At 34.7% G+C, this 18,535-nt stretch overlaps 1 protein-coding gene across 20 annotated transcripts in view; it reads right to left on the bottom strand.

Moving 5' to 3' along the window:
- The window catches only part of C2CD5 (C2 calcium dependent domain containing 5), a 61,173-nt gene that overhangs the window by 32,373 nt on the left and 10,265 nt on the right, over positions 1-18,535 (bottom strand). For 4 of the 20 annotated variants that reach the window (XM_061353651.1, XM_061353657.1, XM_061353653.1 and 1 more), the window contains exons 7-12: positions 16,204-16,355; positions 13,167-13,358; positions 10,647-10,732; positions 9,711-9,743; positions 5,138-5,246; positions 3,323-3,388 (exon numbers count right to left, since the gene is read on the bottom strand). In XM_061353651.1, coding sequence (XP_061209635.1) covers positions 3,323-3,388; positions 5,138-5,246; positions 9,711-9,743; positions 10,647-10,732; positions 13,167-13,358; positions 16,204-16,355 — 638 coding nt within the window. Of the gene's footprint in view, positions 1-3,322; positions 3,389-5,137; positions 5,247-9,710; positions 9,744-10,646; positions 10,733-13,166; positions 13,359-16,203; positions 16,356-17,322; positions 17,448-18,535 lie in introns of all 20 variants that reach the window. The other 16 variants (XM_061353663.1, XM_061353666.1, XM_061353668.1 and 13 more) reach the window with 12 other exon arrangements.

Raw genomic sequence — 18,535 nt, 5'->3', positions numbered from 1 at the left:
GGTGCAACTGCTTCAAAAAAAAGATATTCAAACACCACTCACATTAACAATAAAAAACAAACATTCAGGAATATGTACTGTTCTGGGAAGATTGCAAACTGAAAAACATTGCACCCCTTGCTCTGTTCAGAAAAGCCCCTGACAACTGCCTTAACCTCACATTAGCATATCAACCCACACTGATGTATATGAAGTCAACCTGGAAATTCTCCAAGAAAAAGAGGTAAGCTTAAAATGTTGGTTTTCTACTAGTTCTGAACTATAGCCACATCAGACAAAAACATTCTGACATTTCCTACTGTGTTTACAAGTATGCCACATTTACACCCCAGGCAGCAGCATGAAATGTAATTCACGCTTTCACTGTATGTTTGTGTTTCTGTGAAAGAAAAGCATTCAGTTGCAGAACCAAAACATGTTCAAGCTCTCCTCTTGCATTTCCTCATATATAAAAACAAGAGTTCTGGAGAATTACACACTCCCACAGCAACTCCTGTGTTCCTTGGGTATCACACAAGATACTTAGGAATTTTCTTAACAATCTTTTCTCCTTCCGTATTTCTAACTACTGGAGCTCAAGAATCACTCCTGAAGCAACTCCCTCAATAAGGAGTTTAAAAATGTAATTATGTGAGAACACTGCGTATGTTGGTGCTTTGAAAAAGATATATGCAAAAGCAGTCTACTCCGCAAGTTCCTTGCACTTCTTAAGGAACCTTTAACCTCAGAGGGAAATTTTAACAGAGATCCTGCCTCCTGGATCCAGGACTCCTTTCATGTTTTCATATTTATAGTACATCTTCAACATCTTTTTTTCAGAGAAAGCATCAGTGTATTTCCTCCACTTTACTACATACCCACTTTTCTATAGATTTCTGCTTTGTCTGTCTACTTTCAATTTTTCAGAATCACCTTCATCATCACCTTTTTGTAATTTTACAAGCATTTAAACAATTTTGTCATTGAACTATAATTCACACACGTTTTAGTAGCTTCTTTTCCATTCAAGAAGCAGTCTTTACTTTCACGTTTGATTTTCAAGTATCTTTAAATCTTTCACTTTTCACCATGATCAGATGGTCCTGGTACATCTTACAAACTTAATTAAATAAATCTCCTTGTTGTTGGCAAAAAAAGAAGTATCTTTCTATGCTACTATGCAGGTTACTAGCAAGGCTTAAACAAAGCCTGAACATTTTCAAAAAGGAAAATAATTTTAGCTTACTTATGGCTGTGATTACATTCTTGTGAATGTAAGCATAATGTAAAGATGTATTATTTTCCTTAAGCTGTATAAATCACTGCTCTCCTTAAGGTCAAGTATTAGCCAGCAATGACAGAGCTGGCAATAAGCTCTAAAAGGTAGAGATGAATAGAAATTTTCTCCTTTGGTTTCTCAGTGATGACAGATCTGCACAGCATATTCATTATTCCAGTGTAAAACAGAGTTAACCTGTATGTAATCTGCAACTTTACTGTAATACATCACACACCATATGTAACAACTGATCTGCTGTCTTCCTCCTTTCTTCTTCATTCAGCGACATACCTAGCTCTGAAAATAAACATACTTCTAGGAATATGAGCATAACCTGCTCAGTCCCTAACCAGTAGGATTAATCAAGACTTACTGCAGAGCTGCTGATCCTGTCAAGATTGCAGAAATACAGACCTCATCAGCAAGATGTTAACTCCAAAATTACTGTTGGGTTTAAACCTCCCGACTACAACATTTTTGGGAAACAATAACCTCTGGGTATAACATATTTGCCTTATTTTTCTGTCATTTCTAAAGAATTTAGGGCACTGTTTTGGGTATTCTATCAAGAAATGAACTCATGAATTCCCCTTACCTTCCTAGGCTTACATTTCTGAATCACTTTCTAGCCTAACTCAATATATGTTTAGTGACTGCATATATCTCACTCCATTATTCTAATAAAACTCTTCCACAGTAACATCCTACTAAATACTATCTCAAAGAGGCAAAAATTAATTTGAACTTTTGATGGCAGCATACGAGACAAAAAAACTTTGGTGCATTTTTAACACCTTGATTCAGACTATGCTGTATCAGTAACAGAACTGAGAATTTCATAATATTAGTTTCATACAGAAAGCAAAATTAATTTAAAAATATTATCACTTTAGAACAAGCAAATAAAACTGGCAAAACCAGAAATCTTCATAATTACGATGTTACAGGATGGTTATTGCAGCAAGAAACAAGGATACCTGGAAATTCAAACTGAAGTTCAGAGCTGGACACAGAGCTCCACTGCAACAGGGAAGTATCAAGAAGGAAAGCTTGTTTCAAGCGGAAACAAACTCCCACAGGTCAGCTTTATATCTTGCTACCCTATCAGCTTTAAAAACATTGACTATTGCTAAGGTCTTCTGGTTTGGGTATTATTGAGAAGTTATGCCTGCCTTTCTTCTAAAGCATGTTATGTTTTCCAGAGGAAAAGGGGGGTGGAGGTAAAAGTCTTTATCTCACCCCCTAACAGGCCAGCACTGTATGTAGCTTTTCAGTAGACTGCCTCATCAACTCATCCATTATTCTCTGCACCACTCTATAAGGAAGTTATACAGTTTGATCCCTAAAACTGCATACAAAATAGAATATTGGGGCTTTTTTTCAAGTTAGGTGCTATAGTGATTAAAAAGTTCAAATAATTATGCTGTAAGACCTGCAAGCTGATTGCATTTTACAATACAAGATTTATGAACCAACCAATCCTGGATGATATGCTATCCTTTCTCTTTAAATGGATAGTCCTCTTCATCTATTTTCCATTCTCTCAGACAACTTTTATATCTATTATTTAGAACAAACACATCCATCAATTTCCTGAAATTAGCAGTACAACCGTTGTTGAAGAAAGTGCAAGCTCATGCAAAACAAAACAGAACTCGCCAACAACACCCTACTCTCAAAGCAACCAACAAAAAAAAAAAAAGAAAAAAAAAAACAGAAAAAAAAATAATTCACACCTGATATTATCCCAGTTCTATAAAGAACTTTTTCCCTAAATTACTTGCTTCACGGACACTGAGTTGAAAGCAACTACAAAATAATCAGCTGAACATTCAGCTTTCCAGATTGATATTATTCTTAGCAGTACTACTTTATACTAAAACAATGTTTTGCAATTTTTAAAAAAGCCTTTAACAACATTAAAACAAGACATTTAGGTATTTGATGATTAAACAGATTTAAATTTGAAGCATTAACCTAAATACCCTACAGCATTTCTAAGAACTTCACTGAGCTGCCATAATTTCTGTCAGCGTATGTAGTACTGAATGACTAGTAAAATACCTGAATTGAAACTATTCCAGTCTAGCAGTTTGTATGATCTTGTGTTACCCATAATTCCGACAAAGGCTGAGTTCAAAACAGCAAATTAGTAGATCAGTTATAGGAGCAGAATAGTGAAAAAAGAAAAACTACCAACAAGAACACAATTGACACCACCACTCCACAGGAACTGGAAAGACACAGACAGCAGAGTTAATAAGAGGCTGAAATAGAAAGGGAAAAAAGGAGCATGCTACAGCAATCTAGCACTAGGCGTGATCAAAGGGTACAGTATATAGCAATTATTGTCTTATCAATAAGTTCTTGATCCACCTTCAAAAGTTCTTTCTTTTGCTACATTTTCCTGTTTATTTGCCAGTTTGTTTCCTTTACCATTTTAAAGAATTAATATTTCAGCACAGCATCAGAATTCTTTTTTTCTCCTTCTTCGCCTTCCCTCCCACAGCCATGTGCCTTCGTTTTCCCTTTTGTTTTCATTGTTTTGCAATATACTGAGTTCAAAGTATCATGCATCTTACATTCACTTGTCAGGAGCAATCTACAAGTCTCGCAAAAACACTGCAAAGAGCCACTTAGTTGTGCAAATACGCATCTCTACCTTCTCTTCTCTCTTATCCTGCCTTCAGTCAGTTGGTAAAAATAAAGTGCATAATGCCAAGAAATTAGGTTTTAAAACCTCTGAGCAAAACTGATTTATTTTGACCTATGTAAGTTTACCACACAGTAAATTTTGCACATAAATGACCCGTATCAGAAATCTGTTGAAAATACAGAAGCCTAAGGCAACTTTGTGGCAAAGAAAGGGAGGACTCGCATAATTTATACTTTGACATTCCTTTCAGCCTTCTCACCAGATTGTGGAAATAAATCTTAAAAATCGGGGAGAAGGGGGAGGGGAAGAACAATACTGTGTACTCATATGCTTTAAAAAAATCCCTTAAAGTAGGTTTTTTAATTCACATTAAATCTCAGACTTTATTTCATGTTGCCAGCTTACTGGATCTTTAAATCAACAAAAATCTACCTGCTTGCAGAATTACTTGCCTTGGGCCACAGGAAGAAGAAATAAAATGAAAAATGATTTTTAAAAAAAAAAGATTTTTTTTGTTTTGTTTTTCTTTTAAAGATGCATTTGCACACACTTTATTACTCCTGACTAGTGCATGCAAAACCACTACAGGTGCTATTTTTTACTCTGCATTTCTGAGGGCACTGTTAATTCCAACCTTTTACAGAGTATTCCTTGGCTTGTCTCAGCAAACATAACAACAAAGTCTTCAAATTCAAGTCACTTAATTCTGCTGTCAGAACTAGGACATGCAAAATATGCATGTTCCAGAGTTCCAAGTAAATATTAAATAAAACCCTCAAAGTACTATTCAGTATATGCTTTTAAGAACAGAAACAAAGCTGTAAAGGTTTTATAAAAAGAGATTAAAAACACATTCAGCTTAATTGTAGTCATTAATCCTCAAGGATTTCAAGGAGCTGAAAATCAGCAAATATTCATAGGTAAGATCTAGTATTTCATCTCACTTGTGTTTGAATGGAAAACTGCTTTTTAATATTAAAAAAAAAATTAAACCTTCAATAATTCAAAGACTGTTTTTAGTGCAAAGTTACTGGATTCAAAGTTCTTCATTAACTTGAAATTTCTCACTAAAACATACCCTCTGAGTGACTATTATTTTTCAGGCTTAAATTGTCTGAAAAAATATTGCTTTTTAATATACATTGTTCAAATACATTTTACATAAAGTACATGATCATTATGACTGGAACTTGGGCAAGGAAGTTACTCTTGTGTTAACATACCAGGATTGTGAATGCGATCCAGGAGCTTCACAGACCGTGCACTGACAACACCACCAACGTGGACAAGAAAGCCTGGTGGAAAGGTCGTCAAGGTAAAAAATGGAAATTCCTGTTATGATTAAAAACAAACATCAAATGACTGCTTACCAACCACTGCTGATTGCCAACAAACATGCAGTGAATTGATAACTTCCCTGAAATACAAGCAAAGCAGTTACATTACGCCAAACATCCTTCAGGCTTACTAAGCACTGTGTAACCATACGTCTTCACGTACCCATGGTATAATAAAAGCAGAGATATTATACAGTGTAAGAATACTTTTCCCCCATAGAGTAGTATCTAACACAATATTAATAAATAACCAAAACTTTACACATTTTGTTAGCAAAGACTCTATTGGTCCACTTTCAGGATGGCAACTAAACAACATAATTCTACTTTCATTAACTAATACAAAATGAAGAAACATTGTTCCCAATTTTTTAGGTCTCATAATTACAACTGACTGCAGTTTGATTCTGAAGCATGAATGATGAATGTCTTATTACAGGAAAACGTACCTGCTCTGCTGCTGTCCAAACTTTAAATTTAACAAGTAAATATCTAACTTCTGGAATAAAGCATAAGCCTTCAAAATACAACTAAGTTCTTAAACTGAGGAAATTTACTTCCAATTAATTTGCATAAATTAGTTTTTAGTAATTCATAATTAAAATGAAAAACTAAGAAGTTTCAGCAGCTACTCAAAAATGTAGTTTGTACAAGAGGCAAAGTAGTTTTTCAAGACACACACGATAAAAGTCATATTCAAAAGAGGTGAGCCCAAAACTCGAAGATCTAATTTTCTACAGGGACCTTCTATGGAAAATCTAATATACACACTCATGGGGGAAAGGTAACAGATCTATGTTCAGCAATTCTAAATGCACAGAGGCAAAAAAAGAAAAATGAAAGTCATGCAATCATGGTTTGTATAGTCATTGCAATTGGTCAAAAGGAAAAGATAAACACCATAATTTCATATGGGAGAAAGTATAGTATAGATTTCTTTCTCACATACTTGAAGCACTTGCAACAGTACAGCTCAACTGAGCTTCTACCTAAACAGTATACATGCTGCAGATTAAATGAGAATCACTGTTCTTCCAGCAATACATGGCATGAAAATACCTCTTAAACTAAAGCCCAATGTAGAATTAAAAAATTAATACTTCAGAATTCTTACTATGAGAACTCATGCAACTTTTAAGAGGTCCTACAGATCTCAAGTTTTCTGGATTTTCATTTTACTTAAGACTTTCAAAAATTAAGAAGCAAACTTTGAAATCAGCAATCATAGCAGGGCCAACCAGAAGAAAAAAAAAACAAACAAAAGAACCCCCCAAAACCTGCAGTGGTGATTTATGATGCAACTGAAAAGCAGGAAGATTTCACCACAGGACTCTGCAAATTTGCTTGACTAAACTGCCTTCAGGATCACCGATGGATCTCTAGAGAGGGCTACAGAAGGATCCTCCGCCCAGAAGGTTCTAACAGATCATAAAGTGCCTTGTGGGTTATCAGAATAGTCAAGAAAACTCTTGACTACAACATAGCCTGAACTCCTTTTCTGTACATCTTTCATGCTGAAAAAGTGAAAAAATGCAGTACATCAGCACTTTGTTAGAACCCTCTTTCACTGTGGCTCTGTAATACAATCTGTTCAGTGATTCACAAGTATACTGATAATACTTGTGCCTGTATTCCATGACACTCATTCTGCCTAGCTTATATTTAAATATGTAACACACGTTTGCTGTCCCTTGAATATAGTTATCCCACACTGACATTTAAAATAAATAGCTTTCCCAGAACCACAGAAATCAATAAAAATTCTACTGCATATGCCACCTACATAAATTCCATTAAGCCTGTATTTTATACATACATGTACACTCACATTGTGCTAAAGCAGTACATAGTGAAAAGTCAACAACCGTGCTCTAAAGCACAAGCAAATCTGAGGATCTGATGCTTTGTAATCTATATAGAGATTCAAAAGTTACTTTCATTCTGTTCATTTTCATAAGGCTGTGCAGTGCAAGTAATTTTAATATGTTCAGACTTCCAGTTTGCCTGATCTCTTACACTACAAACTGGAATAAAATTTTAAGGTGATAACATGGTTTTATGCCAATCAACATATTGATACTTGCAAATCTGTATTATGATACATGCTAAAATCAGACCTCTGCCCTATCAGTCAATTCCAGCTACAGACAACTCTGCATAACTGACTCGCTGAACCATTCTGACACACCATTAACAATGTCTCGTTCATTCTGATGCAGATCATCATACTATGTTTTTTCCCTTTTTTCTTTTGTTAAGCTCATTTGGAGGGTTTGGGGTTATTATTATTCTGTTACTCAAACACAAGTTCCAGCCTCAATTGCATGTGGTAATCTGTAATACTTCAGAATTATAAAGCTATACTTACATGGAAAACAAGATTCCTAGAAGCCAAACGCCATGTTTCTGTGTTACAAATCTCCTATATTACTGCAATTTGCAAAGGACTATCTTTACATCATGGTGATGCAAGAACTGAGTATTTCTGTGTGCCAGAAGACACAATTATCTAAAAGTTTGCAAGCTACTGTGGCTGGTCATTTTAATACCAATTCACTATGCCATGTCAATCATCGACTGCATTGACCCATAAAGAATTGTCACTGGTTTAATCCTTGCAACTACATAGAGATTTTACAATTAGCATTTGGGGAAAGTTTGATAAGGTTGCGATAAAATCCTCATAAATATTTGTTTAGTACAGTGTTTAAAATATTTGTGCATACGTACACATGTATTGCTAGTATTATTTTTTTAACTACATTACATACAAAGTCACACAAAACAATGAAAAAGCACATGGAACAAGGCTACACACACATACATATCATCTGGTGTTAGTGGCAGCTGAAGCAGCTCTCATGTTCCCTTCCAGCCATTCACTCATTCCCAACACTGTACCACTCCCTCAGGTAATGCTCAAAATGCTCAGGTATGTTCATAAAGTTTTCTAGGCTGAACCAGGATAAGGAACTCATCCATTGTTAATTTCCTGGTTGAATTATTTTTATTCTAAGCACATGTACTGTGCCTCTCACAAGGTGGTCAAACAGTCTTACAATTTTTCTTCAACTGAACTGAGGGGATGGGCTGGAAAGAACAGTTGCTTAAGTCAGCATTTCAGCCAAAAGAATGACACAGAGAACTGCACTCAACACAACAGTTATCTGACAATGCTCTTCAGGTGAAGATCAACAGATCTCCATTCTGAAAAAGCAGCAGTAAAGATCTCTCAAGCACTTGCAGAATGCAGACGTGGAGGAATAAAAATTGCCCGAGTTGAGATCAGAGACATAAAACACCATCAAGAGCAGCATTTGGCCATTTCTACAAAAACACAGGCTAATTTTTGCATGAGTAAAGCTCATTTCCCACTGATGGAAATATAGCATATACATTTATAGATAAAAATATACACAAAGATAGCTGTGCTATCATTACACTTGCTATCAACAGGCATCCTGAGTATTGCTAGAAACACAGTAATATACAACATAACATGTTTGTGAGTTCTCCACAGCTGATGTATTTTTCCAGAAGAAATCAAGTAATATTACCCTTCCAACAAAATCTGTTCTGGTTTGCAATTAGGGTTATTTAAGTAACACATTAAACCACATCTGATAAACAATATCACATACCCAAATAAACTCAACTAAGACTCAAAAGAACTTAATGCACGTCAAAATACATATTTAATTTATTCCTTTTTTCCCCCCCAAATAAGCGCTACCCTAACACAGGCAACTAACTACACTGCACTTACTATTTATGTACATGGTACTAAATGAGACAAAATAACTTGTGTTATTCATTCTAGTTAAGTAATTCAACCTTAAGGTAACCATATGAGCTAACGGTAGAAAAAAAAAAACAAAAAACAAAAACCCATCCAGTAAGAAGTTTTCAGAAAGCCAGTATGAACACGTTTTATCCATTAACAGTCCACATGCTTTGCTACACCATAATCAATAACTGACTCAGTATGTTTCCCCCCCATTTTACAGCATTTTTTTCCTACAACATGCAAATAATTAAAGCTGTAAAAGTACAGTAAGTGGTCTTTATTTATAAATTGTTTCCAAAAAGATTCCTAAGGAAATAACAGATCAGCCATGAAATGCCTGAAATGGTAGCAAAAACCAAAGGTAAACAGAGAAAAACCTGTTTTTTAAAGCATTTTTTTCAAAATAAAACATGAAAAGCAAAAAAACATGGATTTTTATTTAAACTAAAAATTTAACCAAAATATATCAGCATGCAAAATAGTAACTAAGGAAAAATATGCCAATCTGATAAATGCTCCCAAAACCAACAGAATATGAAAGAATCTTGCATAAACAAGCTTACAGAGAAATCTGCAAAACTGGGGGGGGAGGGGATATCAAATGATTATTTAGAAATCCTCAAGACACGAAAAAAAGGGCTACAAAGAGTCACGCAATGTTTTGGAACATACCCGCCTTCTACAGAACCTATGAGGCGATCCTCCCTTAGCAACGGATAACACAAAAAATGAGAAGAGAATCATCCACTTAAAATAGTAGCTATTCACTTACATTTCACAGATGCAGCTGATCTTGTTTTCAACAAACATACATGGTTCTATGTAAGTAGTTCAGGTAGTCAGAAATTATAAACTAGAATTTATTTCTGAATAAGAAAACAGTCACATTTCCTCCTTCGAGAATATACCACCACTAATAACATTTTGACAAAAAGCAGTATATAAAATTGGAAGGACTCATTCCAAATTTAAATAAAAATGAAAACCACTTTTTTTTTATTATACAGTCTATTCAGCACAATAACAGATGGCATTTTTAGTCTAACAGAGGTTCTTCAAAAAGCTGTAAGTCTATAAAGCCCTTTAATTGCTTGGAAAGTGATTTAGGTTTACTATTTTTAAAGGCTACACACACAATTTCATGTAATAGAACTGAGGCTGTATTATGCACCAACTTCATTTTGCAAACTAAAAATTTTTGCAATTATAGATGTGATTTTCACATTGTTTAAATCAATAGCAAGATTTGGCTTCTGTAAAAACTAAATACATAACATAAATAAATACATAACTTGCACATGCATTAGTAACTTACAGAGACTAAATAGTAATTTTTGCAATAACTGTTTTTTTTCAGTGCCAACTGTAATCACTTGAGTACCGTGGACATTTCAGTTATTTGGTCCACTTTTATTAATGCTTTAGCAATATGTTAAAATTTAAATAATTTGTGTATAAAAGAGCTATTAAGTATTCAACATTAGCAATAAATTCTCAGACTTAAAAATTACACATAATTTTAAACAGAAACTAACAGGAAACATTTAACTTACTACAAGCTAAATTTTCACTTTAGTAGATTAGAAACAGAAGCAGAAAATGCCTTACCCTTTGCTCCAGAGCTGACTGAGTCTGTTGTCTTAAAAGAGTTTTAAATGGCCCCCCTTCTTTTCCAGCACTCCCACTGCCCATTCCTGAAGAGTATTAGTACAAATGACATTCAAAGAAATATACATTACAATTTGTAATAAAACTTTTAATTAAAAATATATAAAATAGTCACTGAGAACAGTCAAATTATCCCCATAATTTTAATTATCATGAAAAACAAACGCTGAGCATAGTAGTTTAATTTGGGGCTGGGGGTGTTTTGGGGGTTGGTTTTCACATCACTAGCAGCAGTCTTTTAGCATCTGGACAAACTCCTGCCGATCCAAGATCTTTTTCTGCTGTCAACTTGAATTAACAAAAAAAGGAAAACCAAACAAAACTTAAAAATAGAAAAACTGAAAGATTTGGGCTTGCAATTCTTTCCTGTGTCATACAAATGGGTTTTTTTCTTGAGATTTTTGCATATGATTTCAATACAGGTGTACCTTCTTTCTGCTGGAAGTTTTTACATAATTAGATTTTCAGACCTTATCAAAAAGGGCTGCAAAAATTACCATTAATTCCACACTGTTGAATAATGCCTCTGCAAGATTAATCTGTCATCAAGTACCTCTCTACTATCCTACACTTAAAAGAAAGAAAAACAAACAAACAAAACAAACAAAAAAAAAAAAACAGTAATCAAAATCTGGTTGAGAGTTTCAGAAAAACCAAAACAACTTTCCTAACCACTGGAAGGAGACTGTACTCATATATACAGCAGCTGCTGTATAATACATGACTGGGACCAAAAACAAAATTGCAAAGGCAGTGTACATCCTTTGACTTGAAATATAAACCCTGGAAAAATTAGCAATTATTTTTATTTTTTTTTAAATCTATGTACTGAAATATTCACTCATTTGATCCATTTAAATGAGCTAAGGACTACTGCTCAGCATTTAAAACTGCCACACTTTGATTACTGTATTTGCACACACATAACCTGCAGATTATCCGCAAACTGAAATAAGAAATAAACTCCAATTTTGTATATCATGGGCAATTATCTCTTTTCTTCTTTCATATATTTCACTCTCACTCCTACAGTAGAGGAGCTTTCCTGAAGAGATGGAAAGTTTATGATATACAAAAGTATCCTTGCTACTGAATCACCTGTTATCAAGGAACTGTACTCTAAAGTTCCTTTGGAGTGCTGAGGTATGGGTTATATGTATGACAGTAAGTTATTTGCTCTATGGTAGAAATCACAAAATTAAAAATTAAACACAAACCAAGATAGTGTTTTTCCTAAAGTAAACACAATGCTGGTGAATCAGATTTTCTGGTACTATTTCATGCCTAAATATAGACTATCACTTCCCCTATCTGAACCCATCAGTGCTAGCTTGACAAAGCAAAAATAAACACCTAAGTTGCATAGGAAAGCATAGGATAAAGAACAAAAAAGTGCCAAAGCAGAATGAATTAAAACACCACAGTGCAGTTATGAATGAAGACAAGATTTTCTTTTCTTTTACAGAATTTATAACTAATTTAACATAACAATTCCTTGCTAGTTTCCTTTTTCTTCTGATCAAGCATTTAATAAACATGTATGAGACTGTCCATATACATCAAAATGGAGCTATTTCTCTTACCAAAGACTGGGAGATCTGGAAACAATACAAGACTTAGTAATGTATGTTAATTCATTCGTAACTTTTTAAAAAATTACTAGGCTACCATTACCATATAATCATATGTAAAAATACTACAATTTTTAACAAATATTTTTAGCTGTTCTTGGATAAGGAAACAAAACATATTAGTATCCGTATAGTCCCATCAAAAAAGATTAAATTGCTGTTACTATTTGACATGGATTCTAAACATCATTGTCAGGGACTATACAATATTAAAGACAGACGAACATAGCATAAATACTGGACATAAAACAAACTCAAAAAATAGGAACTGATCAAAATAAATTTCTACAGAAAAAAGCAGTAATATCAACTATTTAATTTAAATCTATGAAAATAATGCATGTCAGTGAAATGGAAAAGGAGGCAGTACAAATAAAAAGTTTGTACAGGCTTTGTTTAAAAAAAAGTAACTTAAAGAGCAAAGCTGCTAGCTACCCAATAGCTATTATTTCAATAAAGAATGAATGAATGAGCAAGTGCTTGTTCCATGCAAAATATGGAAACAACAAAGTGAAGGGAATGAGAGGATGTTAAAAATGGCAATTATTTTAGTCCAATTACCAATGAGGATTCTTCAAGGATAAAGGAGAAAAGTCTGTAGTATAAACTATGTATGTCTCAAATCGTGTAAGAAGTTCTGAAGCTACTTCAAGCTTTTGGGGCAGAGGTGAGAGATGGTATGAATAGTCACGTAGCCAGCAGTTTTTAGCGGCTAACTGAAAAAAAACCCACAGGGTTATAGAAGGCTGTGTGTTAAATGCCCCTATATCAAGTAACAACAACATTTTCTTAAAAGTTTGTTTAAAAGGCCATAATAGATTGATCCTACCAGAAGCAGCCAGAAGCAGCTCTTCAGTGAAAGAAACACTTTTCCTCAGAACAACTGGGCTGACATGGCTAGAGTGTAGAGGGTTAACGCTAGACCCCGAGAGGAGACAGGACTTTTTAAGATGTGGGGAATCACAAGAGAGTGTAGGGGAGCTGGGAAACAGGAAAATCCTAGGTCCCTGTGGGGAAGGTGCTGTGGAGGAAAGTAACAGAGACAAAGAGATGTAGGTTCAGAAGATGACTAAAGAAACAGATGAAAGAAATCAAAATGAAGCTTTTTTTCTCAAAATGAAATAGCACTTATTGCTGAATTATTTCTCAACATATAAAGAAATGGAATGACAATACAGATTGACAATGTGAATGAAAAGCATGTTTTTAAAAATCATGACCTAATTACCTTATTTTTAATACTTTTTTTTAAAGCTATAGTAATCTAATACATATTTCAAATTTCATACAAAATTTGGTAATACCATGGAGTAAGGGCTAAGTAACAGTGTCTTCTCACACACTTAATCTGATTACTTTAATTATTTAGGTATAAAAGGTTAATTTTTCAGAAGTCATGGATTTGTTTTATGACTTTTAAAAGTCACATATCTTGTAGAATTCTAAGTTCCCATTAAGGAGTTCCCACCTTCTCAATTTCCTCCATACATATACTATGTCACATCAAAATGTATTACCTGATTTAAAATGTCATGCTTTTTGTCAGCCTGATACTCCCCTAGTTTGCAGTGGCATAAAATAAATCACTTCAACTGAAGTAATCTAACTTCAAACAAAAACAAGCTTTCTCAGCTCAAAATAAACTCCCCTCATATTTAGTCCAGATATAGATCAGAATGGGTAACGCAATCACAATTCTATTTTATAAAAGATATTAAGGTAATATTCTCCTCATCTGGAGCTACTGAAAACTAGATGCTTATGCAGATGCAAGTTTCACACTCCTCTATTTAGTTATTCATATTGTGGTATCTGGACTCTTTTTCCAGGTTAGTCTCCATCTCAAAAACATGAACACACTAGCTACCTGACTCAGAAATAAGGAGGGCCATAATGTACATCAGAAAATACTTCACTTCTCACATCAGCCATTCTGAGTAATGGGTATCATGAATTTGATAATATTTACTGTGTCATATGACATACTTGCATTTATTATGTTTTTTTAAACACATCACCAACTTTCACACTGAAATATTTCAACCTAGCAATGGTCTTAGGAAATTAATAAAACAGAGGCCCAAACATATACAGTGAATTGTTAAAAACCAACATACTGATTTTAGTATGTTACAGAATTATCTTCTGCACATCACTGGATTTTTGGTAAAAGGTAAACAAAACAACTCAAGACACACTGTCCTTTTAAGCTAGTAAGATTTACAATCTAGTATGTCACACCAAGATACAGAATTTTTAAATGCAACCAGCAAATCCTCTTCAGACAAGTTTCAGTAGCAGTTACAAGCTGCTAAAACGACAGTGCTAGTAAGCAAAAGTATGTAACCACTGTTAGCTTTAATGCTAAAAAGATAGCAAAACTAAAAATCCTTATATACTTGAAAAATCCCTAAAAATAAGAGGTACAAATTACACAATCTGTTTCAGTTCTGAACAAACAGACTCGAGATGAAAGGCCAAGGGCCGCATCCGCCTAAGTAACAGTGCCAGGAATGACATAAGGTTGCTGCTTTAAAAACTTGAGAAATTCACAGTGAGCTGCCACCTCCACAAGTTCAGAACACTTATAGCTATAAAGATGACCACCTATGTTGCATTTAAATTCTTTACATGACATGATCCTCACAAGGGAAAAACTGATCAAAAGAAGCCAGTTTTTAAATATTCAGTAAGCCAAACACATGAATTTATGGTTCTCCTATGTAGTAAGAACCCACTCATATATTTGTAGAGTCCTTTATACAAGTGACCACCTCAGATCATCTGAAACAGTCAAAAAAAAAAAAATGCTTTTGTTTGTTTGTTGTTTTTTTTTTTAATACAGGACAGCAAAGATAGGAGTAAGAAAGGCAGCCTTCTAACTGGGAACATTTTAAAACAGGTATCTAGAGGAGAAATGGGTAAAATATTTAATATAGCTGCATTTGAATGCAACATTTTACTTATCTACTTGGAAAAATTCTTAAAAGGGGTGCTCAAGTAAAGCTGAATCAACTACTTTAATATGCTTAAAAATCCCTCTAATTAGATGGAGACAAGAATGTTCTGAGCTTCAAATACCACAATTTAAAACACCATTTAAAAAAGCAACAAAACTTTTATGAACAATTCTGCAAAATATTTTGCCCTACAGTAGCAAAACTCCAGGCACTGGTCACATAATGGAAAATAGACAATAATTCTTTGAGTTGTGCTGACATTATTACTGGCATGATTGTAACCACAAGATAAAAAATAAGTAGGGAAGATTAAGTTGATGATGATAGACCAATGGAGAAAGAAAAATGTTTTTTGAAGATGGCTTTCAGGTTACTTTCAAGATGCATAGTGTGTATGGAAAGCCATTTCCATATACCAAGGAGAATAAGAAGACAGCAACTACTACATTCCTAGTATTACATTTGTTAAAAGGAGTTAAAAATCACAGATAAATGTATCCAATATACTACAGCACAATGTATTTGGCTTGAAGACTACATAGTTTTAGCACTACTCTCCTTAACATACTGTGGTGAGAAATGTACTCCCATGATTTGTAATATGAAATGGAGGAAATATGAAAAAGGTGATTACTTAGGAATCCTTCAGTGCTCCCAGATTTTTAATTTTTATTTGAATACAATTGTGTTACAAATGACATTTTAATGTTATTCAGAATAGTGGAAATATAGGCAGGATTTAAATTTTAACTCTACAGAAATCCTTTCAGGCTTGAGGTATGCTATCTGAAGTCTCCAATTTCCACATCATTTTGATAACTTAAATGCCAAAAAGCAAAAAGGGGTTGAATGGAAATATAAAAAGAGAAACACAAATTAAACAAAAAGCGGGTGGAAGCGCCTTACCAGTTTTGGGTGTCAAACTCAAATCTGTGTCAGAAGAAGAGGACTGTCGACTGTAGGACTTGGAAGGTGAAAAGGAATAGGTTTGGTTTTTCAGAGGGGTGGAGGGTCCTGATGAATGAGTATTGGGATTGGGATCTTCATTGAAGGGAATCCTGCCAGAAGAAGGTGGAAACAGGTTCAGTAATCCTGTGCCAAAGGACCTGGCTGACAGCAGCATGATCCAACACCAGGATGGGATTGGGGCAGGGCCAGCAGCTATTCCTGAGGTGCGAGACTGGGGATGAGGCCAGAGGCAAAGAAATGCTGGTTTACCCATTCAGCATTCTACATTTAGATGCTGATAATCTACAATGAAACAATTAAGCCAAATGAAAGGCATGAGATGCGACAAAAAATAAAATATATATATGCCAAAAAAAAAATTAAAAACAGTTTATGGCTTAAAAATCTGGTCAAATACACAATGCTGAGTTAGTTTAATAAAGAAAAAATGATTTAGAATTATATTTGTGTTTATACATATTCATACATTTATGTATATACACACATACGCATTTTAAGGAAAAAAAAAATGTTTCCTTATCCTATAGCATCAGCAGCATGCCACAGCTAAAAACAGAAAAGAGGAAAGTCTTTACGGGAGCAACTAAGTTGACAAACAGTTCACTTATGCACAGGTTGACTTACCTGCTCTCTAAAACCATCTCTTCCACAAATGGCACATACCCTTCCTATTATTATTCCAAAACCTAAATACCATATCTGAATTATGCCTGAAAGCAATCATGAACTCCAATCAAAATATGATTTCCTCCAATATCATGAATATTACCCAGATACATCAACTTGGTTTACTTCATTTATTCGGAAGTAAGCCTGTTAAAAGAAATGAAGAGTGTGGCTTTGTGGAAGAGACTCCAATGTATTTGCAAGGAACTATTGCCTTGTTTCAGCAGCTGCACAGAGTAGTTCTTCACTGACAATAGAAGGTGTCTCCATGAGAAAATGAGGAAGAAAAGATGGGTGGTACCTGCCTACACTCCCTGCCTGCCTGCACTTTGCGACCACTTTGCCTGTGGCCTGTCTCTCCCCAGCTCTTGCGCCTGAGCAGTCTCGTACCAGTGTAGATGAGAGTGGGAACAGACACAGAGAAGTTCTGAGTAAGTCGTGAGCCAGTAGCAGTGTGAATTGGGCTGTTGTGAGTCGAACGGCATCCATGGCTTGGCGGATGAACCAGCGGAGACCTGAGAGAATTTGCAGCCAAGGTGGAAGAAAAGAAAACAATACATACAAACAGGTTGCAAAGTTATGTTATAAATGATTTCAGGGAAGTTTAGCTAGAGGAGATGTCTTATTGTAAGCAGACTCTAAGTAAATTTAAATTCCTAGCATGCAAGAGTCCAGATGAAATAAAAAGAGAGAAAAGAACAGCTTAAGCACTAGCTTGTGAATGTGCACAAGGGCATCAAGTTAGTAAAGCCAAGAATAAGAAGCATTAGTTGATTTTGCTGGTTTTGAGAAAAACTCCCATTTTTTGCACTGAGGGATTCTTACAATATCCACCACCAAGCTGAACATGGATTATCTGGGGGGTGGCATTAGCACATTTTGCTCTAGGGTGAAAGCTACTGATTTATTTATGAATGCTTTTTAAATTGGTAGTTACCGGGCCCACCTTTTCTTTTTTAATCACCACTGTTACTTTATGCTGCATTGTATCCAGAAGCTCTTTTGATGGTAAATTTTTAAAATTAAGTTAAACAAGCTATGATGTGAAAGAGAAACCAGTAATTTTGCCAAGTGAGAGCATACTGATGCCTGCATGACAAAAATACCTAATCACTACTGCGATGACACAACAGTTCGTGAAAATGGATACGTCAGTTAATACCTCTGGAATCATAGCGTTAGCAGTATACTTTTTGGTGTTGCTTTTTCCTTCCAGAAATTGGAACACTCTACCAAACAGAAATTAACTAATTTATCCAAACAACAAAGTAGTAACAATTTACAGATGACTGCAAGTATTTTTCTATTAATTTGTATGCACATTTAAAAAAATGTATTCAAACTGTGCTTGGTGCTGCACTAGGTATCAGAAAGATCAAGAAATTCTGTCTCATCATCTGCAAGTACACTATTTAACTAGACCTGTTTTGCAATAGCCCTAGTTGTTTTGCAACAGTAAAAAGCAAAGCACACAAAACAAGACAAGACTACTTCAGGGTCATTCACTAAGTCACTGACAGAACTGTCTGAATTCAAAGTTTATCTTTTCTATATGCTCAGCATAAACACATAAATACTGTGTGTAATTACTGTACTGAACTTG

This window comes from Neopsephotus bourkii, unplaced genomic scaffold (genome assembly GCF_033783945.1).
Source record: "Neopsephotus bourkii isolate Nb327-2 ecotype Australia unplaced genomic scaffold, CSIRO-AGI_Nbou_v1 NB_690, whole genome shotgun sequence".
NCBI lineage: Eukaryota > Metazoa > Chordata > Aves > Psittaciformes > Psittacidae > Neopsephotus > Neopsephotus bourkii.
This window is presented reverse-complemented; position numbering and strand designations above follow the sequence as displayed.